Source organism: Oncorhynchus masou, chromosome 26 (assembly GCF_036934945.1).
Source record: "Oncorhynchus masou masou isolate Uvic2021 chromosome 26, UVic_Omas_1.1, whole genome shotgun sequence".
Taxonomy (NCBI): domain Eukaryota; kingdom Metazoa; phylum Chordata; class Actinopteri; order Salmoniformes; family Salmonidae; genus Oncorhynchus; species Oncorhynchus masou.
In genome coordinates, this window is record NC_088237.1 from 12,168,415 (window position 1) to 12,196,068 (window position 27,654).

At 44.2% G+C, this 27,654-nt stretch overlaps 1 protein-coding gene and 1 long non-coding RNA gene across 6 annotated transcripts in view; both read left to right on the forward strand.

The window, feature by feature from the left end:
* Window positions 1-18,983, forward strand: part of LOC135514811 (metabotropic glutamate receptor 8-like) — a 309,019-nt gene extending 290,036 nt beyond the window's left edge. For 2 of the 3 annotated variants that reach the window (XM_064938435.1, XM_064938437.1), the window contains 2 exons: window positions 16,030-16,273; window positions 18,195-18,983. In XM_064938435.1, the coding sequence (XP_064794507.1) occupies window positions 16,030-16,273; window positions 18,195-18,244 (294 nt within the window). In that variant the 3' untranslated portion in view covers window positions 18,245-18,983. Of the gene's footprint in view, window positions 1-16,029; window positions 16,278-18,194 lie in introns of all 3 variants that reach the window. The other variant, XM_064938436.1, reaches the window with a different exon arrangement.
* Window positions 18,984-22,843: 3,860 nt separating this feature from the next.
* Window positions 22,844-27,654, forward strand: part of LOC135514812 (uncharacterized) — a 30,826-nt gene continuing 26,015 nt past the window's right edge. Inside the window, exons 1-3 of one of the 3 annotated variants that reach the window (XR_010451734.1) lie at window positions 22,844-23,250; window positions 23,568-23,734; window positions 25,657-25,706. This is a non-coding gene — a long non-coding RNA (uncharacterized LOC135514812). The remainder of the gene's footprint in view (window positions 23,251-23,567; window positions 23,735-25,656; window positions 25,707-27,654) is intronic. The other 2 variants (XR_010451733.1, XR_010451732.1) reach the window with 2 other exon arrangements.

Genomic DNA, 27,654 nt, shown 5'->3' on the forward strand with positions numbered 1-27,654 from the left:
GTATGTGAACCCTTTGGAATTACCTGGATTTCTGCATAAATTGGTCAACAAATTTCATCTGATCTTCATCTAAGTCACAACAATAGACAAGCATAGTGTGCTTAAACTAATAACACACAAATTATTGAATTTTTCTTGTCTTTATTGAATACATTATTTAAACATTCACAGTGCAGGTTGGAAAAAGTATGTGAACCCCTAGGCTAATGACTTCTCCAAAAGCTAATTGGAGTCAGCAGTTAACTAACCTGAAGTCCAATCAATGAGACAAGATTGGAGATGTTGGTTAGCTGCCTTGCCCCATAAAAAAACTCACAAAATTTGACTTTGCTATTCACAAAAGCATTGCCTAATGTGAACCATGCCTCGAACAAAAGATCTCAGAAGACCTACGATTAAGAATTGTTGACTTGCATCAAGCTGGAAAGGGTTACAAAAAGTATCTCTAAAAGCCTTGATGTTCATCAGTCCATGGTAAGACAAATTGTCTATAAATTGAGAAAATTCAGCACTGTTCCTACTCTCCCTAGGAGTGGTCATTCTGCAAAGATGACTGCAAGAGCACAACGCAGAATGCTCAATGAGGTTAAGAAGAATCTTAGTGTTAGCTAAAGACATACAGAAATCTCTGGAACATGCTAGGATCTCTGTTGATGAGTCTACAATACGTAAAACACTAAACAAGAATGGTGTTCATGGGAGCAATTGTCTTCTTTTTTTATTGACGGATACCCCAACACTCAGACATCATTTACAAACTAATGTGTGCCTAGTGAGTCCGCCAGATCAGAGGCAGTAGGGTTGACCAGGGATGTTCTCTTGATGTTTGAATTGGACCGTTTCCCTGTCAAAATGTAACAAGTAATTTTGGGTGTCAGGGAAATTGTATGGAAGTAAAAAGTAAACGACTTAAGTAGTACTTTAAAGTATGTTTACTTAAGTACTTTACACCACCGCTGCAAAGTAATCTGTTGTTCAATAGCTAACTGAGTGCTTGAAATGCAGTCCCTTTCTCCTACTCCCCTTGTGGTAATGGCCATGTGATGGAGAAGCCTAACACTCTATCCAAGGGTGCACACTATAGACAAGTGTAACAAGTGAAGAGTTTCAGTGACATCACACACTGAAAAACTCTCAATAGTAGTTGCAGAGAATATTGGCCAGTGTTACCTAGGGTTGGTTTTTCAGTGCAACATTTGTAGTCTCTAAGTGTTAAATTAACACTTATTGGTGTAAAAGAACACCAGTGTTAGTGTTAATAACTACTGTTAAACCAAAGCCACGCCTATTATTATCATATTTCCCCAGCATGCTTGATTGCAGATTGAGTTTTAGAATTGTTTGTTTCAATATCTTTTTGCAAGTACAGTACCAGTCAAAAGTTTGGACACGCCTACTCATTCAAGAGTTTTTCTACTTTGTAGAATAACAGTGAAGACATCAAAACTATGAAATGGCACACATGGAATCATGTAGTCAGCAAAAAAAGTGTGAGAGAGAGAGAGAGAGAGAGAGAATTAGAGGGAGCATACTTAAATTCGCACAGGACACCAGATAAGACAGAAGAATTACACCAGATATAACAGACTGACCATAGCCCCCCGGCACATACGCTATTGCAGCATTGATACTGAAAACTGAGACAGCTAATGGTGGGAGACTTTGGCGGCTCAGACCCCGTGACAGGTGGATGAGACACCTGAGAAGATTTGGCCTCTGACCGACTCGTTGCTTAACGGAGAAAACCCGGTTTCTGTCCGCTGAATGAGCGACACCAGTTGAGTATGCCGACAGTATTTCTTTCCAGAAGCCTTGAGAAATTGTCTGTCTGTGGGGACTGTGCGGGGGGGGATTTATACTACTATCTGTCTGTGGGGACTGTGCGGGGGGGGGGATTTATACTACTATCTGTCTGTGGGGACTGTGCGGGGGGGGGGGGATTTATACTACTATCTGTCTGTGGGGACTGTGCGGGGGGGGGGATTTATACTACTATCTGCCTGTGGGGACTGTGCGGGGGGGGGATTTATACTACTATCTGTCTGTGGGGACTGTGCGGGGGGGGGGGATTTATACTACTATCTGTCTGTGGGGACTGTGCGGGGGGGGATTTATACTACTATCTGTCTGTGGGGACTGTGCGGGGGGGGGGGATTTATACTACTATCTGTCTGTGGGGACTGTGCGGGGGGGTTTATACTACTTTCTGTCTGTGGGGACTGTGCTGGGGGGGGGGGGATTTATACTACTATCTGTCTGTGGGGACTGTGCTGGGGGGGGGGGGATTTATACTACTATCTGTTCTTACTGGTGGCACAGACGCCGTTGCATCCTTTCCTACACTTAAATTGCCTAACGATTGCATCTGAAGCTGTACTTGCAACACTGCTATCCTCACCATAAGGCTTAGTTAGTTTAGTTCTCCTGTATATGAGTACAGCGACTGCAATTAGACGGCATGATGTTAATGTTACTATTTAGATTTGGCTGGTGGAGGTCCTGTAGAACTATTTCCAGATAAAGTGTCCTGGGTGAAAAAGTTAAATGAAAAAAGTTGAGTGAGGAAAAAACTAAGACGTTGGTAAATGTATTAAAAGTAAAAACTGGAATTTTTACTAGAATTAAAGTGTACTTTGGTCAGATGGGACTAATATTGAGCTTTTTGGCCATTAAGGAATGCGCTATGTCTGGCACAAACCCAACACCTCTCATCACCCCGAGAACATAATCTCCACAGTGAAGCATGGTGGTGGCAGCATCATGCTGTGGGGATGTTTTCATCGGGCAGGGACTGGGAAACTGGTCAGAATGGAAGGAATGATTGATGGCGCTAAATACAGGGAAATTCTTGAGGGAACCTGTTTCAGTCTTCAAGAGCAGGACAATAACCCTAAGCATACTGCTAAAGCAACACTTGAGCGGTTTAAGGGGAAACATTTAAATTTATTGGAATGGCCTAGTCAAAGCTCAGACCTCAATCCAATTGAGAATCTGTGGTATGACTTAAAGATTGCTGTACACCAGTGGAACCCATCCAACTTGAAGGAGCTCTAGCTGTTTGCCTTGAAGAATGGGCAAAAATCCCAATGGCTAGATGTGCCAAACTTATAGAGACATACCCCAAGAGACTTGGAGATGTAATTGCTGTAAAAGGTGGTGTAAACTTAAATTCCCGCTAGAGAGTAACAGTTAATGTGATTGGATGTTCATTATTTGACTAAGCTACCTGTATTTGACATTGTGTTGTTATTTCGCTGAACACTAGATGGTTTAATCATATTTTTGGCAGTGAAACGAGTCTACTCAGTAAAGAATGTATTGCGCGTGGGGGGTACGTGTATCCCAGTTTGGGAATACCTGCATTAGTTACTAATTACCTGTCCAAAATTGTAATCAGTAATGTAACTTTTGGATTACCCAAACTCGGAAATGTAATCTGATTACATTCCGTTACTTTTAGATTACTTTCTCCTTAAGAGGCATTAGAAGATGACAAAAATGTATGTTTCTAATTGAACGACATCTATTGCAGTATAAATCAATGTTAAAATTTACATAGCTGGCCATATATGGGATGTTAATTTTTACTTTATGGGTTGGTTATGTAGGCGTCTTCTCACCCATCGCTTTCTACTACACATAATAATACTATTAAATTATATCTTTACATTAAATACCAGAGTCTATCAGTATTCCAGTCATTCCAATAAATGTTATACCCCCTGATCTTCAAGAATAGGACATAGAAATATGGAAGTATAGATTAGCCTAATTGTTTTACCTGAGCATAACCCCATAACTCTGGACTTATTAGCCAGCCCTACGCTGTTGTTTATGATTTTGTTGTTATGGAGGACTGATTGGGCTCGCATGCTTTGAGCGCTACTGAAAAGTGATATTTACATGTGAAAAATGAATGCCATATTTATAGTACTATTGTTTACCTCTTTGTTGGTGACACGTTGATATCATTAAAATATGCAGCTGTTCAAAGGGCAAATCCACAGATGAAACAATAACAAAATACTTGCCCCGCCTCTGTTTTGGATAAAAAGCTGAGGGATGGACCTGGAGAAATGTAACCACTCTCAGATTAATAGGCAGAGCTATGGATGCAAGGACTGACCATCCATGATATCAAAAGTATTGTTTTAACCATGTTATGAGGTTATACAGGGTTTGTTAATATTTACAATGTTTACAGACATTGGAGTAAAACAAGCTTATATGTTGGGTTCTCATGGAGTGTGACAGTTGAACTAAACTCATGAGGCATTTACAAGTTCTATTCTTCAAGGATCAATGGATATATATGAGAGCAGCAGTGTGATTCACATCAATGAGCGAGGTAGATATCAATAATCAGTGATATCCGTATCGCTGTAGACTACACCACTGCTGTCCTTACCTCCAAGTGCTTATTCAAGTTGGATCAGCTTGGATGCCGACAGCAGCCGCACCATTGGAAGACATATCTTGGACTGTAGCCTTCAAAAGCCTATTTCTGCTCTTTTCCCACGATCCATCAAACACATTTGGTGTGTCATCGTAGTGGTCTCTGACTTGTGTTTAGACTCACTCTGGTTGAACAAATTTAAACTTGTGCCTTTTTTCAATGCTGGTTTGATTGTCATTGAGAAAACAGAGAAGTGTTTTAATTAAGATTGTTTTCCACAAACATCCTTTCTGAATTTAAAAGTAATCCTCGAAGTCACACCTCTAGTTTTTTTTTAAGTATCTGTAATCTCATGACAATATTTTTGCTCGTAATGTAACGGATTACAAAAAAAAGAGAGAAAGTAATCTCTTACATGTAATGGATTACATGTAATCCGTTACTCCCCAAACCTGTGGTTTAAGTGGTGGATGTAATGACACAAAGCCTAGCGTATTGACTTCTCTAAAGACAGCTTTATACCATAGGAAGGAAAGCAGTAGTGGCTAGCAGAGTGGAGCTAATTGCCCTATTCACAGCGGGTCAGCCCCACTAAAGCACATATTTACCTTTTCCACCTATCATACCTGCCCAGCGAGGGAGAGATGGAGGGATGGAGGAGCGATCAAGAGGAGAGAAAGAGGGAGAGGGAGGGAGAAAGACCGAGAAAGAGGGAGAGAGTGGGAGAGTGTGTGTGTGTGTGTATGTGTGTGTGTGCGTGTGTGTGTATGTGTGGCTGTACAACAAACATCTGCTGGCTCGTCACTACAGACCCTGGTTCGATTCTAGGCTGTATCACAACTGGCTGTGATTGGGAGTCCCATAGGGCAGCGCCTAATTGGCCCAGCATCGTCCGGCTTAGGGTTTGGACGGGGTAGGCAGCCATTGTAGACTTCTTACATATAACATTGTAACTGACTTGCCCAGTTAAATAAAGGTTAAATACGTCTGCTGGGTGGATCCTCCTGCTCTCAGCAGAGTGTAATGGAGACTGCTATCTCCAGACGTCTGCTATCTCCAGACGTGCTGCTTTTATAAGGGAGGGCTTAGTGCTCTGAGGACTGCCTCTCTCTATTGCTCTCTTTTTCCTTTCTCACTCTGTTTTTTCTCTTTTTCTCCCTCTTTGACTGTCATTTGACCTCTCGTCTTTTTCATTCTCCCCGTCTCTCCCCTATTCCCTTTATCTTTCTCTCTCTTCCTCCTCTCTCCCTCCTCCCCTCTCTTTCTCTCCTCCGTTTCCCTTCTCTTTCTCTCTCTTTCTCCTCTCTCCCTCCTCCCCTCTCTTTCTCTCCTCCGTTTCCCTTCTCTCTTTCTCTCTCTTCCTCCTCTCTCCCTCCTCCCCTCACTTTCTCTCTCTTTCTCCTCTCTCCCTCCTCCCCTCTCTTACTCTCCTCTGTTTCCCTTCTCTCTTTCTCTCTCCCTCCTCCCCTATCTTTCTCTCCTCTGTTTCCCTTCTCCCTGTCTCTCATCGGATATCACTCTCTGTATGGACACACCGTCCTGTCAGTGCTCTGCTCTCTCTGCCCACGTTCACCCGGGGCTCCTTCTGCTGTAATCTACAGCTTAATCTACAGCTTAAACTGCTCTATATCCTATTAAAGTAGATAACACAGACCGTTGTGAAGATAAACTCAGATCAGATATTAGGAGTTGAGTGTCCATGTCGTTGAATGAGGATTTGATGAGTCACTGAAGAGGGAATTGGGCCAGTCCCATATGGCACCCTATTCTTCACATATAGTGCACCAAAAGTATTGCTCTAAAATGGAGTGAATCCTAACTTCCACTTAAATCAACATTTCCTTTAGTCATGCGTCAATGTCAGTGGGAGACAGTGACACTTTGAATTAAATGGTCGTTTTTTTTGGTAGGATTCTTCCCTACCTTAGTCTGGCTGTATGAGTAGCACCTACTGCATAAATGCCCTATAATGCGTTCTCTAGCCTATTCTCCCTCCAGGCAGCTGTTGTTGTGTTGGTACGATATGTTCTCTCCAGAGCTGATGTGAGAGGAAAGGGATGTCACAGGGACAGAGAGCTTAGCTAACAGGGTGACCTGCTATATGAGTCACACCTGGCTGGCATTGAAGAGCTGCTCACACATAGATTCTACACTCACACCATTCTTCCATTGGAAATTCCAGCATTTGGTGTTTTGTTGATGGTGGTAGAAAACGCTGTCTCAGGCGCCACTCCAAGTTTCCCCATAAGTGTTCAACAGGGTTGAGATCTGGTGACTGAGATGGCCATGGATATAGGATATGGTTTACATGGTTTTTATGCTCATCGAATTGTTCTGGATGGGGGAGTTGTCATCCTACGGGGGCATGGCCATCATAGCCATCATAGCCAAAATAATGGCTTGCCAAGCATTTTTTTAACACACATTTTTTAAACATTTTTTGACACCCTAATGATGGCATGTTAATTGCTTAATTAACTCAGGAACCACACCTGTGTGGAAGCACCTGATTTCAATAAACTTTGTTACCCTCATTTATTCAAGTGTTTCCTTTATTTTGGCAGTTACCTGTAGCTAGCAGATCGAAGCGGGCTAATGTGATGCTCCATTAGACGTGACAGGAGGGGTACTGTTTGGTGTAGCATAGAGCATTTTCGACCTACCTTAACTTGGTGACACTATCTTCATTCTTGATTCGGCTAAACATGTGTCTTTTGAAATAGATAAGATGTCGGCGTACACATTGTTGGATTACTTCGCGGAGCAAAACATGTATTTATTTTGAATAACACAGCCTTTTCTCAAGTTCAAACCAACTACCTGCAACTGGACATGGGCATTTAAGAAGATACATGTTTGGCCGAACAAAGATAAGGTTGGTTGAAAAATCTCTGTGCGACGCCAAACAGTAGCGATCCTTTAACGGCTAACGGTGCATTACATTAGCCCTCTAGCTAACTGACACCTATAACGCTGACGCTAGTTGACACCCACTGACACACAGATAACACTGCTGCCATGCCGAAGTCGTGGTATGCTGGCCTCGAGGCCTGCCTGGAGATGTATACCAGTCCACACCGTTAGTACACTGTGAGAGCACACTGTGCACACGCATGCATTATGTACCCACACACACACACGAGTAGTGGAACAAAGAGAGTGAACAAATGTGAACGATGAGGAAGGCCAGTGATGAAGATGCCTCTAGCAACTTGCTGGCCCAGCGTGATGACTCAACCACGATTTATGGCATTGTTTGAAAGACAGACCATCTGAGGGCTATCATAGGGGTCAAACACAGCATGTCTGTGACAATTTCGATGAAGAGACATTCTCACAGAAGTCCTAGGGTCACTGAAGCCAGGAGAGGTGAAGACTGATGAAACTTGAATCGACTAAATTAATGTTACTGTGTGAATTAAATTGCCATGTTTGGATTGTTTCAAGAGTTCATAAAGAGCTATGTTTCATTATACTGTAAGTGCTATGGATTTATTGTCACAGAGAAACTGTGTTACTCTGTACGCTTGGCGGCGGATAGTTCAGAGGAGCGACACAGGAGCGACACAGTGTTGAGGTGTGGTGATTAGATTAGAGAATGCCTGGAATGTTTTGGGCCGCGCAAAGGGATGTTAATTAGACGATAGGCGATACAGGTAGTTGGCACTCTTGGAAGACTACAAGATGGGTTTAAACTTAGATCATGTAGTTATTGGTTAACCGATCTCCTGATGTCATAGTGATGCATTTTCTATGCTGTTAAGACCCATTATTTTTTTGTATTATTTTTTAATTAGAAGATTTCTGGTGTCCATCATTTGTTTATTGTAATCTTATTGTGTAACTGTAATAATTATGGCTACTTTTAAATGGATAGGAATCGTAGTCCTCAAATTTCTGATTAATATTACTTATTATTATTTGGTGAAATGTCTAATGGTAAATGTTATTCACAATATACATAGCATACAGTGCCTTGCAAAAGTATACATCCCCTGTTATGAACTTGAGTGAAGACCCAAAAGCGGTTTTAACAGAAAACAGAGTTCTTTAATGAAAAAACAGGAATGGCATGAATCCTCTTCCAACGTTGTCAGCGGAACAAAAAGAACGTTAGTATAGTGCAGGATACACCTGCCAGGCAGACTCCGACAGGACAGGACAAGGTGGAAGCAAACGAGACGACAGCTTGCTTCTGGCATCAAAAAACACAAACGAGAATCAGACACTGAAAGTAGCAGGAACAGAGAAAGAAATAGAGACCTAATCAGAGGGGGAAGAGAGAACAGGTGTGAAAGAGTGAATGAGCTAGTTAGAGCAGATGTAGAACAGCTGAGGAATGAGAGACAGAGAAGGTAACCTAAAAAGACCAGCAGAGAGAGAGAGTGAAGAGAAAGGACAGGAACAGACATAACAAGACATGACAGTACCCCCCCCCACTCACCGAGCGCCTCCTGGCGCACTCGAGGAGGAAACCTGGCGGCAACGGAGGAAATCATCGATCAGCGAACGGTCCAGCACGTCCCGAGAGGGAACCCAACTCCTCTCCTCAGGACCGTACCCCTCCCAATCCACTAGGTACTGATGACCACGGCCCCGAGGGCGCATGTCCAAAATCTTACGAACCCTGTAGATGGGTGCGCCCTCGACAAGGATGGGGGGAGGGACGGGGGGCGCGAAGAACGGGCTTAACACAGGAGACATGGAAGACCGGGTGAACGCGACGAAGATAGCGGGAGAAGAAGTCGCACTGCGACAGGATTAATGACCTGGGAAATACGGAACGGACCACTGAACCGCGGGGCCAACTTGCGAGAAGCTGTCTTAAGGGGAAGGTTCTGAGTGGAGAGCCATACTCTCTGACCGCAACAATATCTAGGACTCTTGGTCCTACGCTTATTAGCGGCCCTCACAGTCTGCGCCCTATTACGGCAAAGTGCCGACCTGACCCCCTTCCAGGTGCGCTCGCAACGCTGGACAAAAGCCTGAGCGGAGGGGACGCAGGACTCGGCGAGCTGAGATTAGAACAGCGGAGGCTGGTACCCGAGGCTACACTGAAAAGGGGATAGACCGGTAGCAGACGAGGGAAGCGAGTTGTGGGCGTACTCTGCCCAGGGGAGCTGTTCAGACCAAGACGCAGGGTTACGAAAAGAAAGACTGCGTAAAATGCGACCAACAGTCTGATTGGCCCGTTCGGCTTGACCGTTAGACTGGGGATGAAAGCCGGACGAGAGACTGACGGAAGCCCCAATCAAACGGCAAAACTCCCTCCAAAATTGAGACGTGAACTGCGGGCCTCTGTCGGAAACGACGTCAGACGGAAGGCCATGAATTCGGAAAACATTCTCGATAATGATCTGAGCCGTCTCCTTAGCAGAAGGGAGCTTAGCGAGAGGAATGAAATGAGCCGCCTTAGAGAATCTATCGACAACCGTAAGAATAACTGTCTTCCCCGCTGATGAAGGCAGTCCGGTGATAAAATCTAAAGCGATGTGAGACCACGGTCGAGAGGGAATGGGAAGCGGTCTGAGACGGCCGGCAGGAGGAGAGTTCCCAGATTTAGTCTGCGCGCAGACCGAGCAAGCGGACAAATCGGCGCGTCACGTTCCCGAGTGGGCCACCAGAAACGCTGGCGAATGGAAGCGAGCGTACCCCGAACGCCGGGGTGGCCGGCTAACTTGGCAGAGTGGGCCCACTGAAGAACGGCCGGACGAGTAGGAACGGGAACGAACAGAAGGTTCCTAGGACAAGCTCGCGGCGACGGAGTGTGAGCGAGTGCTTGCTTTACCTGCCTCTCAATTCCCCAGACAGTCAACCCGACAACACGCCCGTCAGGAGAATCCCCTCGGGGTCGGTGGAGACCTCAGAAGAACTGAAGAGACGAGATAAAGCATCAGGCTTGGTGTTTTTGAGCCCGGACGATAAGAAATAACAAACTCGAAACGAGCGAAAAACAGAGCCCAACGAGCCTGACGCGCATTAAGTCGTTTGGCTGAACGGATGTACTCAAGGTTCCTATGGTCAGTCCAAACGACAAAGGAACGGTCGCCCCCTCCAACCACTGTCGCCATTCGCCTAGGGCTAAGCGGATGGCGAGCAGTTCGCGATTACCAACATCATAGTTACGTTCTGACGGCGATAAGCGATGAGAGAAAAACGCGCAAGGATGGACCTTGCCGTCAGAGAGAGAGCGCTGAGAGAGAATGGCTCCCACGCCCACCTCTGACGCGTCAACCTCAACAACAAACTGTCTAGAGATGTCAGGTGTAACAAGAATAGGAGCGGATGTAAAACGATTCTTAAGAAGATCAAAAGCTCCCTGGGCGGAAACGGACCACTTAAAGCACGTCTTAACAGAAGTAAGGGCTGTGAGGGGAGCTGCCACCTGACCGAAATTACGGATGAAACGACGATAGAAATTAGCGAAGCCCAGAAAGCGCTGCAGCTCGACGCGTGACTTAGGAACGGGCCAATCAATGACAGCCTGGACCTTAGCGGGATCCATCTTAATGCCCTCAGCGGAAATAACGGAACCGAGAAAAGGGACAGGCGGCATGAAAAATGCACTTCTCAGCCTTCACATAAAGACAGTTCTCCAAAGGCGCTGGAGGACGCGTCGCACGTGCTGAACATGAATCGAGAGAGACGAGAAAAAATCAGGATATCGTCCATGTAAACGAAAACAAAAATGTTCAGCATGTCTCTCAGGACGTCGTTAACTAGTGCCTGAAAGACAGCTGGAGCGTTAACGAGGCCGAAAGGAAGAACCCGGTATTCAAAGTGCCCTAACGGGTGTTAAACGCCGTCTTCCACTCGTCCCCCTCCCTGATGCGCACGAGATGGTAGGCGTTACGAAGGTCCAATTTGGTGAAAAACCTGGCTCCCTGCAGGATCTCGAAGGCTGAAGACATAAGAGGAAGCGGATAACGATTCTTAACTGTTATGTCATTCAGCCCTCGATAATCCACGCATGGGCGCAGGGACCCGTCCTTCTTCTGAACAAAAAAAAACCCCGCTCCGGCGGGAGAGGAGGAGGAGACTATGGTACCGGCGTCGAGCGAAACCGACAAATAATCCTCGAGAGCCTTACGTTCGGGAGCCGACAGAGAGTATAATCTACCCCGGGGGGAGTAGTTCCCGGAAGGAGATCAATACTACAGTCATACGACCGGTGTGGAGGGAGAGAAGTGGCCTTGGAACGACTGAACACCGTGCGCAGATCGTGATACTCCTCCGGCACCCCTGTCAAATCGCCAGGCTCCTCCTGTGAAGAAGAGACAGAGGAAACAGGAGGGATAGCAGACATTAAACAGGTTACATGACAAGAAACATTCCAGGATAGGATAGTATTACTAGACCAATTAATAGAAGGGTTATGGCGCACTAGCCAGGGATGACCCAAAACAACAGGTGTAAAAGGTGAACGAAAAATTAAAAAAGAAATGGTTTCGCTATGATTACCAGAGACAGTGAGGGTTAAAGGCAGCGTCTCACGCTGAATCTTGGGGAGAGAACTACCATCTAAAGCGAACAAGGCCGTGGGCTCCCCTAACTGTCTGAGAGGAATGTCATGTTCCCGAGCCCAGGTCTCGTCCATAAAACAGCCCTCCGCCCCAGAGTCTATCAAGGCACTGCAGGAAGCAGATGAACCGGGCCAGCGGAGATGGACCGGAAAGGTAGTGCGTGATCCAGAAGGAGAGGCCTGAGTAGTTGCGCTCACCAGTAGCCCTCCTCTTACTGATGAGCTCTGGCTTTTACTGGACATGAGGTGACAAAATGACCAGCGGAGCCGCAGTAGAGACAAAGGCGATTGGTGATTCTCCGTTCCCTCTCCTTGGCCGAGATGCGGATACCCCCCAGCTGCATAGGCTCAGCATCCGAGCCGGCGGAGGTGGGTGGCAGTGATGCGGCAGGTGGCAGTGATGTGGAGAGGGGAGCAACGGAGAACGCGAGCTCCTTTCCACGAGCTCGGCGACGAAGATCAAACCGTCGCTCTATGCGAATAGCGAGAGCTATTAAGGAGTCCAGACTGGAAGGAACCTCCCGGGAGAGGATCTCATCCTTAACCTCGACGAGGAGACCCTCCAGAAAACGAGCGAGCAAAGCCGGCTCGTTCCAGTCACTAGAGGCAGCGAGTGCGAAACTCAATAGAATAATCCGTTATGGATCGATTCCCCTGACATAGGGAAGACAGGGCCCTGGAAGCCTCCTCGCCAAAAACAGAACGGTCAAAAACCCGTATCATCTCCTCCTTAAAGTCTTGATACTGGTTAATACACTCAGCCCTCGCCTCCCAGACTGCCGTGCCCCACTCACGCGCCCGTCCGGTAAGGAGAGAAATGACGTAGGCGATGCGGGCTGCGCTCCTGGAGTAAGTGTTGGGCTGGAGAGAGAACACCACATCACACTGAGTGAGGAATGAGCGGCACTCAGTGGGCTCCCCAGAGTAACACGGCGGGTTGTTGATCCTGGGCTCCGGAAACTCGGAAACCCTGGAAGTGGGCGGTGGATCGAGGTGGAGTTGGTGAACCTGTCTTGTGAGGTCGGAGACTTGGACGGCCAGGGTCTCAACGGCATGTCGAGCAGCAGACAATTCCTCCTCGTGTCTGCCTAGCATCGCTCCCTGGATCTCGACGGCGGAGTGAAAAGGGTCCGGAGCCGCTGGGTCCATTCTTGGTCTGATTCTTCTTTTATGAACTTGAGTGAAGACCCAAAAGCGGTTTTAACAGAAAACAGAGTTCTTTAATGAAAAAACAGGAATGGCATGAATCCTCTTCCAACGTTGTCAGCGGAACAAAAAGAACGTTAGTATAGTGCAGGATACACCTGCCAGGCAGACTCCGACAGGACAGGACAAGGTGGAAGCAAACGAGACGACAGCTTGCTTCTGGCATCAAAAAACACAAACGAGAATCAGACACTGAAAGTAGCAGGAACAGAGAAAGAAATAGAGACCTAATCAGAGGGGGGAGAGAGAACAGGTGTGAAAGAGTGAATGAGCTAGTTAGAGCAGATGTAGAACAGCTGAGGAATGAGAGACAGAGAAGGTAACCTAAAAAGACCAGCAGAGAGAGAGAGTGAAGAGAAAGGACAGGAACAGACATAACAAGACATGACATCCCCTTGGCGTTTTTCCTATTTTGTTGCATTTCAACCTGTAATTTAAATGTATTTTTATTTGTATTTCATTTAAAGGACATACACAGAATAGTCCAAATTGGTGAAGTGAAATGATAAAAAAAAAAAAAAGAAATTGAAAAGTGGTGCGTGCATATGTATTCACCCCATTTGCTATGAATCCCCTAAATAAGATTTGGTGCAACCAATTACCTTCAGAAGTCACATAACTAGTTAAATAAAGTCCACCTGTGTGCAATCTAAGTGTCACATGATCTGTCACATGTTCTAAGTATATATACACCTGTTCTGAAAGGCCCCAGAGTCTGCAACATCACTAAGCAAGCAGCATCACCAAGCAAGCAGCACCATGAAGACCAAGGAGCTCTCCAAACTGGTAAGGGACAAAGTTGTGGAGAAGTACAGATCAGGGCTGGGTTATAAAAAAATATCCCAAATCTTTGAACATCCCACGGAGCATGATTAAATCCATTATAAAAAATGGAAAGAATATGGCGCCACAACAAACCTGTCAAGAGAGGTCAGCCCACCAAAACTCACGGACCAGGCAAGGTGGGTATTAATCAGAGAGGCAACAAAGAGACCAAAGATAACCCTGAAGGAGCTGCAAAGCTCCTTCAAGGAGTATCTGTCCATAGGACCTCTTTAAGCAGTACACTCCACAGAGCTGGGTTTACGGAAGAGTGGCCAGAAAAAAGCCATTTATTAATGAAAAAAAATAAGCGAACATCCCCAAACATATGTAAGAAGGTACTCTGGTTTGATGAGACTAAAATTGAGCTTTTTGGCCATCAAGGAAAAGCTTTGTCTGACACAAACCCAACACATCTCTTCCCCCCGAGACTACCATGTTTTTCATCGGCGGGGACTGGGAAACTGGTCAGAATTGAAGTAATGATGGATGGCTTTAAATACAGAGAAATTATTGAGTGAAATGGACAATAACCCTAAGCATAATGCTAAAGCAACACTCAATTTGTTTAAGGGGAAGCATTTTAAATGTCTTGGAATGGCCTAGTCAAAGCCCAGACCTCAATCAAATTGAGAATCTGTGCTATGACTTAAAGATTGCTGTACACCAGTGGAACGCTTACAACTTGAAGGAGCTGGAACAGTTTTGCCTTGAAGATTGGGCAAAAATCCCAATGGCTAGATGTGCCAAGTTTATAGAGACATACCCCAAGAGACTTGCAGCTGTAATTGTTGCAAAAAGGTGGCTCTACAAAGTATTGACTTTGGGGGGTGAATAGTTATGCTTATGTTTTTTCTTCTTATTTCTTGTTTGTTTCACAATTAAACATATTTGGCATCTTCAAAGTGGTAGGCATGTTGTGTAAATCAAATTATACAACCCCCCCCAAAAATCTATTTTAATTCCAGGTTGTAAGGCAACAAAATAGGAAAAATGCCAAGGGGGGTCAATACTTTCGCAAGCCACTGTATATGCTTGGTCTAACTATGCATCACATCTCAAGGTTAACTCAATCATTAAATGCTAGCACATTGATTGCAAGACATTAGTTCCTTTGTCCCTTAGCCTCTTAATAATTGCATAACGGTAAACCTAGACACGTCCATCTTATAGTATTCCGAGTGGTGATGCAAGATTCGCTACCTTGGCGATTATCATTCACATGATAATGGAGTCGTATTGATGAGTGTAGTTTATTATATTCAACATGATGTTTGGATCATTTCTACCACCCTACACACACACACACACACACACACACTCACAAGCGCACACACACTTCAACATCTAAGCCTTTTCTCAGCTTCTTACCGGATGCTCTCATTAGAGAGGATATACTGTAAACTGGTATTACTGTCAACATGTGTAATCTGTTCACGCCTGTTCTCTCTTGGCGAGGGAGGAGGTGGTGGAGCACTGGTTTGTTTTCCTCCTCAGCGGAACGCTACGCTGGCTAGCCGGGGCTGTGGTGTGTTGTTGTGCCTGAAGAAGCGTGACTGGCCATCTGCTAGCTGTGATTCCTACACCATGCTATAGTCAGGGATGGACACAGATGAGTGGATGCGCTTTGTGTGTTTGTGTGTGTGTTAGTGTGTCTGTGTGCGTGCGTGCGCAGGTTTGTGTTTATTTATGATGAAGCTTCCGCTCAGTGATATGATACCATAGGGGTTTTGTCAAGTATAATTTCTGACATTGTACAGTAGCCATTGTAGGGTTATCAGCGTATGGTTTATATCAGCTTATGGTTTATATCAGCGTATGGTTTATATCAGCGTATGGTTTATATCAGCGTATGGTTTATATCAGCGTATGGTTTATATCAGCGTATGGTTTATATCAGCGTATGGTTTATATCAGCGTATGGTTTATATCAGCGTATGGTTTATATCAGCGTATGCTTTATATCAGCGTATGCTTTATATCAGCGTAGATTGGTCGGTATACAGTTGTTAGTGGTTACAGTATATTGATGCCTTTACTCCCTCCCTCCCTCCCTCCCCCCTTCCTCTCCCTCTCTCCCCAGATGTACATCCAGACCACCACCCTGACTATCTCGCTCAGCCTCAGCGCCTCTGTCTCTCTGGGGATGTTGTACATGCCCAAGGTCTACGTCATCATCTTCCACCCGGAGCAGAACATCCCCAAACGTAAACGCAGCTTCAAGGCCATCGTCACCGCCGCCACCATGTCAGGAAAGCTGCAGAAGGGAGGCGACCGGCCCAACGGAGAGGTTAAGACGGAGCTGTGTGAGAGCATGGAGACCAACAGTGAGTAAGAACACACCTTTACTAACCTATACATAATACACTTATATATCTAATTATATATTGTATACACCTATACTAACAGTATACATATATATAGTACATCTTCACCAGGGTTCCCCAACTGACGGCCCATGGGCTGAATGGTTTTATTTGGCCCTTCAAGTTTAAAAATAAAATAAAAAATAAAGTGTTGTTGAATTTTCATTGTTGGACATAAGACTGTCAAAACACCAGGAAATCAGCTACAAGTAATACATTTTTGGGGGGAAATCTGTCCCCAACTATTCCCACGCATAGTAGAGGAACACGTGATCGTATGCAAACGTCAGCAAGATTTCAAATTGTTTTAGTCAAACATATCTGCTTGGGATTCTTGCAGTCATCCGACTCCAAACCAATCCTCCCCGCGGCTGAATCTTGTTGATGATCCCTGATCTACACTAATATACAGTGCCTTGCGAAAGTATTCGGCCCCCTTGAACTTTGCGACCTTGTTCTTCATGATGCCCTCTGCGCTTTTAACGGACCTCTGAGAATATCACAGTGCAGGTGCATTTATACGGAGACTTGATTACACACAGGTGGATTGTATTTATCATCATTAGTCATTTAGGTCAACATTGGATCATTCAGAGATCCTCACTGAACTTCTGGAGAGAGTTTGCTGCACTGAAAGTAAAGGGGCTGAATAATTTTGCACGCCCAATTTTTCAGTTTTTGATTTGTTAAAAAAGTTTGAAATATCCAATAAATGTCGTTCCACTTCATGATTGTGTCCCACTTGTTGTTGATTCTTCACAAAAAATACAGTTTTATATCTTTATGTTTGAAGCCTGAAATGTGGCAAAAGGTCGCAAAGTTCAAGGGGGCCGAATACTTTCGCAAGGCACTGTAACTACCAATCTATACACCTACACTCATAGAACAAATCTGTAGATCTACAATTACACACAAGAGAAATAATCTATACAACTACGCTGATATAACCAACCTTTTGATCATCTCTACAACTACAGTATGACAGTAGTAACATGTAAGTTGGGCCCTTTTTCATATCTCTCATTCAAATATCAGTCTTTTAATAACAAACCAAATGTAATGTCTGAATTGTTAACAATGTTCTTGAGAGAGCTTGAGTGCTGCAACCTGTTTTTGTTGTTGTTGTTTACTTCACATACAGAGTGTTAAAATGAGCTTCCCATTCAACTTAACTATGTGGAGCAGCTTACTTAAACGTCAAAGCTGTGTTGTGTGAGAAGCCAGTCTTCCCTCATCGACACTATGACCTGGAAATATTTTTCTTTCACCAGTGGAGATTCAGAATGTTCCGTGGGTGTTTAAAACAGTTATTTCATCACAGTTGATCTGGGTGCTCTGAGAGGTTTAAACGGTTCTGGAGTGGTTGGTGTAATTAGGCTTCGTTTACTCTGTTCCGTGTTCTGAACTGCAGCATTCTAACTATTTCTTCATCACAGACCTGAACGCCCAGAAGTCTCGCAGTCAGCAGTTTGGTCGGCTAGAATAACACACACACACGCACACACAGTTAATTTTCACAAACCACAGTCTGCCTGAGACATTATTTTCAAACTCTACCTGCCTAAGGTTTGTGTTGTGTGAAGAAGAAATTGTTGGAACAGTTTTGATTCCTACAGTTTGACATAGTGTCTCCTTTAAAATCCTCCTTAACAAGGCGGGCAAGGGGCACCGTCTTGACGATAGCTCAGCGCCAGCGGTCCGCGGTCACTTAAAAACAACTGACATTTACAACCAACAGCTACAGGGGACATGTAACATAACGGACTTGACAAACACAGCCTCAGACCCCAGATGCAGGTGTGCACTAATATTACACTCAATAGGAAATGTATATCTCCTGATATATTTCCTCTCCTCTCTTCCACTCTTTTCCCCCTGGCAGCTTCATCAACTAAGACAACATATGTCAGCTACAGTAATCATGCCATCTGAACATCTGAACAGCACCAAAGTGGAGGGAGGTTTCCCAAGGGTGAGAACAGCTGAGGGAAGGAGCTGTCACTCAGACCGACAGATGACGGCCTGATGGACGTGAAGACGGACAGACAGATGGAACTCCCACCACCACCGCTAACCAAGCATGAGACATTTTATATTGTTCTGACAGCATCAAACCGACACAAACCACCAGAGAGGCGGGACCACAAAGACCAACCACCAATCAGTGGGCCCCGTTCGCTCTCTTCCTGTAAATCACAGCACAACGGTCCTGCCATAAACTTTGAACTAACCGTGGAAAAAAGAGACTTAACGGTAAACAAAAAAAAATCCCATGCAGGCTCTATGGTCCAGAGAAAAAAATGAAGAAAAAAGAAGAAAAAGAATACAAAACAACATGGTGTAAAAGTTATACACAAGGGAGATGTATATGGGAGATTTAAAAAGAGTTTTAAAAAAATAAAATATTTAAAAGAGAAAATAGAATAAACTATGAGAATCGACCATTATGTTTATTGTTACTCTACTTGTAAGTATTTTTGTGGTTGTGAAGATTTTTTCATTCTTGTCCCATCTGTCGTGCGACCTTGCATACTCAGAAAGTTTGTCTCTTGTATCGATTGGCTAACTGGATGGGTAGCCCTGGCTTGTGAATCTGTAAATGCCCTGGTTGAAGCATGCCAGTTTTTATACAAATGATTTATTTATAATAAAGGAATGTTTTGCAAATGTGTAGATTTGTTGCTTGTGCTTTTAAGATACAACACAGACACCAGTTTGATATTTTTGTTTATTGCTATATTTGTGACCAAACCGTCTCGAATCGGTCTGATGTAGCAACATTTGAAATTTTGTTTTTTACATTGGATAAAAGTAGAGACTCAGAAAATGGTATATCATACACTACAGTTGAGGAACTGTGGGAAAGTAATTCTGATTTGAAAGGTGATAAATGTGGCCTTTGAATGTTTTGGTACACCTACTGGAGAGCTCTTCTTTGTCTACACTCGTTCAGTATTGCTCACACCCTCTTAAGATTTAGCCTCTATCACGGATGCCGTGGTTGCCCTTAGTTTGAAGACCGGTGTTTACTCCATCCCCTTATCTATCATACTCTAATTCCACTGATTTCAAAACTCTGTCCTCCAGAAAGTGGTGAGCAACACAATGTTTGGACACACCTTCTCATTCAAGGGTTTTTCTTTATTTGTACTATTTTTTTCTACATTGTAGAATAATAGTGAAGACAACAAAACTATGAAATAGCATGTGTTGAATCATGTAGTAGCCAAAAAAGTGTTAAACAAATCAAAATATAATTTATATTTAAGATTCTTCAAAGTAGCCTTTGTACACTCTTAGAATTCCCTCTACCAGCTTCAATTGAAAAACTTTCTTTCTTGGTCAAATAGCCCTTACTCAGCCTGGAGGTGTGTTGGGTCATTGTCCTGTTAAAAAAAATGACAAATGACTAAATCACTGACAGTGTCACCAACAAAGCACCCCTACAACATCACACCTCCTCCTCCATGCTTCACGGTGGGAACCACACATACGGAGATAATCCGTTCACCTACTCTGCGTCTCACAAAGACACGGCGGTTGGAACCAAACATCTCAAATGTGGACTCATCAGACCAAAGGACAGATTTCCACCAGTCTAATGTCCATTGCTTGTGTTTATTGGCCCAAGCAAGTCTCCTCTTTTTATTTGTGTCCTTTGTAGTGGTTTCTTTGCAGCAATTTGACCATGAAGGCCTGATTCATGCAGTCTCCTCTGAACAGTTGATGTTGATATGTGTCTGTTACTTGAACTCTGAAGCATTTAGGGTGCAATTTCTGGTAACTCTAATGAACTTATCCTCTGCAGCAGAGGTAACTCTCGGTCTTCCTTTCCTGTGGCGTTCCTCATGAGAGCCAGTTTCATCATTGCGCTTGCTGGTTTTTGTGACTCCACTTGAAGAAACTTTCAAAGTTCTTGAACTTTTCCGGATTGACTTTCATGTCTTAAAGTAATGATGGACTATCGTTTCTCATTGCTTATTTGAGCTGTTCTTGACATAATATGGACTTGGTCTTTTACCAAATAGAGCTATCTTATGTTTCCCACCCCTACCTTGTCACAACACAACAGACTGGCTCAAACGCATTAAGATGGAAAGAAATTCCACTATTTAACTTTTAATAAGGCACACCTGTTAATTGAAAATCATTCCAGGTGACAGCCTCATGAAGCTGGTTGAGAGAATGCCAAGAGTGTGCAAAGCTGTCGTCAAGGCAAAGGCTGACTACTTTGAAGAATCTCAAATATAAAATATATTTTGATTTGCTTAACACTTTTTGGGTTGCTACATGATTCCATGTGTTATTTCATAGTTTGAGGTCTTCACTATTATGTTACAACATAGAAAATGGTTAAAATAAATAAATAAAAGACAAACCCTGTAATGCGTAGGTGTGACCAAACTTTTGACTAGTGCTTTATGTCTAGTTTCCTGAAACGACTCCCATTTATTGATTTTAAATTACGTGGAAAAAAACACAATGACAACAAGTGTAATGTAACATTCCCAGTCCTGTACCCATCCCTCCTATCTGTCCCTGTATGGCAGGCTGTAGGTTGTGTCTGACCATCTGAATCTCTACACGTTTCTCTACACCCAAGATGGCGGACTTTCGTTTTCCTTTCTCTTTCTCTGTATTAAAACATCAATACAGCAAATCACTTTTTCCTGACACACAGCAAAACAAATGCTTTCAGTTTTGAGCAGAACACATTTCTTTCATTGATTTTCCCTGGTCTTACAGCGTTGCAAACCTCTACCACTCCACCGAGGGCTGTTGTCTTCCATACTGAAGTAGCTACTAGTGTAGTGGAGAAGCTATCCGCAAGCTGGGTGGATGACGAGAAGGCAGTGTGTGTGTGTGTGCGCATGCGGGCGAGTGTGTGTGTGTGCCTGTTCAGCTGTGTGTGTGTGGTAATGGAGGTCTACTTGTAGACACTGGGGGCAGAATCCCTTGTGCTTCTGAACTAGCGAGCTCCGTCTCACTAAATGTCGAAAGGTTTCAAAGAAAATACATGAGATCTGAGAAGCGTTGAGCTGCGTCAATACAAAGGAACGATCGATAAAGCTGAAAGAGGAACACAACACAGCAACAGACATGCTTTGTACGTCGGACTAAAAGTAATACAAGTCAGGGCTTTGTTTAACTGATGTCCCTGTCGGCTGCTTTGTGTGAGCCCAACTTCCCTTTACAATGAAATGAGGAAAGAATAGGCCACGGACCGCACAATGACTTGTATTTACAACACATTTAATGGGAAGCGGCTTGCGGGCCAAACAGCTGTCATTTTACAATAGAAGAAATAGAAGGCCGCTGTCTGCCGTTGATTAATGTTATTCTCGTGTGTTCCTTCAAAAGTCCTGATCAAGTCCTGATCATTAGCATACCGACAGATAAGAAGTGGTGGTTGAAAGGGGTGTGTTATAATCAGGCAGTGGTCCTGGGAGTCTATGCCTGCCACTCAGCACCGGACCCCAGTTTAGGGCTCCATCTGAGAGGGTAGTAGTGACAGCAATCCTAGTTATCTACCTGCAGGCTAATTCAATGACCAGTCACACAGACCACTGTCACTGTCAGGGACGATGGACTACACACACAACACCAGGAGACTGCTCTCTCTGTGGATCCTCTCACACCTATATGGTTGTGACAGCCGACAGGTGGGAGAGTGTGTGAGCGTGTTTGTGTGTGCACTCAAGCGTGTGTGGGTGTGTTTGTTCAGGTGAAGCAGGCAGATGGTCCTCCTCTGTCTGTGTTGGTGTGTGTTTGTACGTTTAGCGTGGATCACTGGATAATTCTGAATTACGGTTCAGATTATGGATGTGGTTGCCATGATACCCTGACCAGATGTTGGCAACACTGGACCTTTCATTTCTGTTGTCCTAAAACACCCTCTTCTATACAGCACAGACAACAACAGGAGCAGTAGATAGGGCTGTCCAGTTTCAAGCCACTTTCTCCAAACAGATTATCAGATCTGTCAATAGTTTGCTTGTCTGACTGTCTGTGAGTGTTTGCTCCCATCCGAAACCTGAGGAGATATTGTTGGAATCTTATTATTTATTTTCTATTTTTTTTCAGGTTAGTCACACACGAGAGCCTCAAGGGAGGTTATTTCTGTGTTTGTATATTTCTTTCCAAAATAAGATTTTATCTGGACTGTGAGTCAGAATATTTCATTGTTTGTGTATTCCTGCAGCCCAATGTACTATAGCAGCTCTATTGTTTTAGGCCCTGAGAACAGAGGCTCCCTAGAGGCTAGTAGAAGAGGAGAACGGGTTGAAGCTCAAACCACACACACACACACACACACACACACACACACACACACACATTTAGAATAAATAGGGTACAATTCACTGTGGGAAATGGATATCAACAAACATATACTGTACTGAAGGTATGTTTGCAGATGTGATCGCCTTGACCCCGCATACACTGGCACCACTATTGAAAACATCAAACACCAAACATGCTTTTCATGCCCAAGTTTAGACATGAAAGAAAAGTTTGTTGGCAATATTTCCCTTTTAGTTATTTACAGTTACTAGATTCCTGAATGGTCTTCCGGTGAGACCATATAAATATACGACTGTGTTGTGTTCTGGACAGCCTGTTCCGCTCAGACTTCGTCGACGGCAATGGACGGACACCTGGGACGGACGGCGAGCTGTCAGAAATGTCACACCTGTCATTCAGCGTTCCTGGGCCGCTCCCCGCCACATTGCTCTTCCGTTAATGAGGGAGCGTCCGTTAGAGAATACCGTTAGCATGTTTAAACAGCGGAACGAACGGAGCCTAGTGCAGCCTGCGGGGCCACACAACAACGCCTGTTTCTGTTTGCAGCCTGCACCGCACCGGGAGAACGCTGATGCCTGTCTGCTGCCTGCTTCGTGCAGCCTGCCTCCCTTCCAGCTGCTAGCCTGAGAAATTAGGTTTGTCATATCGACTGTGTCTAAGGAAGTTATTTCATTAAAAAGGTGGCTGGCGTTTTCGAGCATGTTGATGTTATGTAGCCTTTGCTGTGATGTTCAAATAGCTTAGTCTCCGCTAGGATCAGAAAGCTTATACAACGACTATGTGCGTATCATAACACACCATCTGTTTCTGAGGGCTGTTTGTTCGCCTTAGGGCGCGGCTTTCTTTCAGGACACCCTGCACATTATTAAAAGATAATCCGTTGGATGTTTTATGCAAATATCTTGAGACAAATTTATGTTTTGCAAATGTTGTATTGCTATAACCTATGTAGGTACATCTGACAATCACTAAAAGCCTAATCTCTGCCTGGGAGAAGAACGGAAAAAAAGGAGGAGAAGAGAGAAAGATGAGAAGAGAAAAAGTGGAGAGAGGAGAGACGTCCTCTGAGGATTGTTGAGTGCTTCTTACAACTGGACTGAACGTCAGGAAGCTGTCTGGGTGAGTCCAACTGATTTTGATTTGAAGTGAGACGTTCAGCACATCGAGGCACATCTCTTTTCCCCTTTCCCAAAATATTCATTTCAAAACGCATGTCTCACCGATAAGCAGAATTGGTTTCATTGACTGTGCCAAAGAGAGTTGACTTCGGCGAATCAAGCTGACATGTGATCTTGTTAAGTATTGTACTAATTCAGAGGGTGATACAGTAGTCTGTCGCTGGTTTGTCACGCCACTTCGTCTCTGAACAATGACAGACTATGGCGCTGTTCTACTGGCTCTTTCCTCCTTTTAGTATTTGTTGATGAATTAAACAGTGCTACAGGGCCACGTTCAAGTCCTCTCCAAATGTTACCCATAGACCCCACAGTGTATCTTCAAAGACTGAGCAGTTCTTAAAATACCCCTCCTGGGATGTTTCTTCTGGTTGCGTTGTGCTCTGTGAGCTGAATCTACAGTGTGATTATCTTTGGACATTTTTAGGCCAGGTTCACATACAGGAAGGAACTATTGTCAAGCTCGATGGATCAAGTTACAATAGCTGCCGGGTTAAACAATATATATATTTATCTTGACCTTCTTGTGATATTCAAAACTATTGATCTTAAAATTGGCCATGGCTGCAGGTTTAATGAGCAGGAAACACCGCGGACGCTTATAAGTCCGAGACCAAAGAGGGTAGAGGATCTTGGGTAAAAATAAGGTGTTTCTTTTTGAATTTCACAGCAATCATCTGGCTAGGCTCAGACTGACAGCCACACTCTCCAAAGCCACTCTCTATCACTGTAGCTAGAGAAGGGAAACCACAGTGACTGTGGCTCAGCTCACTTAGTCCTGAATGCTGCCAGTTAAAATACATGGTTGTGCCCAATACAGGGAGATGGGTACAGTTTCTCATTCTATCAGGGCTTTCTGATAGATGTTGTTTCAACTTGAATGGATAAGTTTGTTTTGGGGAGGCTGAGTGTGTGTGTGCAAGCATGTGCGTGTGTGTCTCTGTCGTGTGTTTGCGTTTTCCCTGTCTGCCCATACACACACTACCTGGCTGTTCTCCCAGGTCTAGAGGCCAAAAGCCTATCCTCTTGGAGAACATTCTACCCATCAGGTATTTGCCTTAAAAGCTCAGGTCCATTATTGTAATGACGTTTGATACCGCAAAATGGAAGCCCCCGCCGATTTGCACAGTGCAATTTTCTACATATAAAACCATGTCTGCCCACGGCAGGAAATTAGGGACATTTCATGTAATGGGCAGAAATGGAAAATGGCTTTTCAAGGCCCATTTACAAAGTGCCAACAGGCATCTGACTTGGCGTCAGCTATTGGTCATGTCAGGCTGTGCCTGCCAGCCCGGAGTGGTGTGGTTAGTCTAACGAGGAGCTTTGGGCAGCACACATGCACTTTGTGGTGAAGTTTTAATGAAAGAACCTGCTGCGAGGATGTAGCAGGAGTCTGAGAGGCTGTGGCGAGGTTGTGGATAGACCTTGGCCCAGGGGCACAGCAGGGTTCTAAGTTTGAGCTGTTTTGGGAAGGGTGTTGGGGGGAAAGGTGCCACGGTAGTGCGTTCATGGGGAAGAGATGGTACACAGACCATTCAGGTCAACGCCCAGCAGGTGTACACACGGACACGCGAATGCACATACAGACCAGCACTGGGGTTATTAAGGACAAACATCCTGACACAGCCAAAGCACCTGGTTTAACTTGATATAGTGTATGTGGCTGATATGGACTGAAATGAAGTCAGTTGATTACTTTCCTCCTATTTCCTCCGGTTTTATTGTGAAACGATTGCAGCAGATAAAGTGGCTATCCACGGTGTGTCTGGTATTATTTCTCACTATCTGAAAGTGAAGTTAGGATTCAAATGTGTGTCAATTGTGAAGTATTTTTGTATTTTTTGTTATGTCTCTGTCCCCAAGAATAGAAGCTGTTTCCAGGACATTAAAGACATGCTCCGGTACTTTGGCAAGTAAGGAAGCATTTTTAAAATCTCCTTCTTTGGGCTGGATGTGTCAATGTGTAGTTCATACATGCAGAATTAACTTACCTCAATTAGCCATTATATCCCTAGTTTAAAAGCAAGTGTTTTCTTGAAGCTGTGACACGCCATTTTCCCTACATTTCCCCCCCATGCAGGCCAGCACCCCTAGCAATTTCTAGCCAATGACCTTCACCCCCTCGCATTTGAGTGACAGCAAGAGGTCCGCCCAGCGTTATCTAATGAGGTTGCATGGTGTGCCCGAGGGAGGGAGGGAGGGAGGGAGGGAGGGGGAGGGAGAGAGGGAGAGAGGGAGAGAGGGAGGGAGAGAGGGAGGGAGAGAGGGAGGGAGAGAGGGAGGGAGAGAGGAGAGAGAGAGAGAGAGAGAGAGAGAGAGAGAGATCACTACTTTCATAACTACTGGCTAAAAAGTATACAAAGGTACCAGAGAATCTCTTTAAGTGAATCATATTTCAGAGAATAGGTTCTGAAGAGTAATTTGTCTTTTGATCCTTCTGTTTTTCTGTGATCCCAAATGTCACATGAGATAATTGCTGACGATAGACACTGAAAAACCTCCCTGCTGAACTTTTGGCATTTCAAAATAATTTGTCTTTGAAATACTTAAATTCACTTTCCAAAATTCAAGGCAATTCAGTTTAATGGCACAATAACCATTTTGCCTTGAAGTGACAAGTTACTTAATTCTTAAAAGTCTTTGGGGGAGATCGATTTTTTTTTTTTGTATGTTAATTAAATTGATGCATGGGTCAATCCACTCTAGGGTTAGTGTCTAGCCCAAGATGACATAACCAGTCTGCGGTCAACTGTCACATTAGTTTGTGTATGACTCACGAAAGGCATTTTCATAAGCACAACTATTTATGATGTGGTTCCTACTGCTTGTTTACAACTCACTATGTGACTCATTTTGGTATACAAAGGTTCATTTAGTTTACATAATTTAGCTACAAGGGAAGTAAGACATCCTCTAGAATTCAGCATCTGACACATAATTTACATGACGTCATCCCGCATTAGATCATTATATTTGTTCTTTATCATAGTATTTGTTGCTATTAATTTCATGGCATGCCCTCCCCCCATTCCTATTGGCCTGTCCAGCATTTTAACATGATCCTAAACATTATGGGATGTTAATTGTTTCATTTATACAGGAACCACACCTGTGTGGAAGCACCAGCTTTCAATATACTGTACTTTGTATCCCTCTTTGTATCCCTTTACTCAAAATAATTTCCATCATTATGGCAGTTACCTGTATCTCCCTCAGAGTGTTCTTAAGACTTGGATGACATCAGAGAAAGCACATCTGCCAATTCTGACATCCCGTGCTGTGTGAGTGTGTGTGTGTGTCTGTATTTTTGTTTACGTGTGTGTGTGTGTGTCTGTGTTTTTGTTTGTGCATATGTTCACATCCATGTGCTTGTGAAGGCACTTTGCAGTTCCCACAGAGCCTTCTCTTCATCTACCTCTCATTTTCTAGTTCCATTTTGGGACAGTCTTGTCTGAGTTCACTTTGCACAGAGAATCAAAGGCATGTAAACATGTGAGACGTTCCAGTATCAGACAGTGGTTCAGCATCCGCAGGTCAGCCTTGATTGACGTGTAGAGGGAGTCTGGACAATTATAATGGTAGAGCTATACAGATGAGTATGGTACAGCACAGCCCTGTGTCCCACTATTCCATATAGTGCACTACTTTTAACCAGAGCCCATTGTGCTCTGGTCAAAAGTAGTGCACTACTGTATGTAGGGAATAGTTTGCCATTTGGGACACACCCAAGGTTTAGGGTGACTCATCGTGATGATGGTGGCTGACAGATATGAAACATCTGTCTTCACTTTTGTCTCACCAACCTGTTGTCGGAAAACTTTAGTTGATTGCAACTCCCTCTGGATAGGAGCGCCTGCTAAA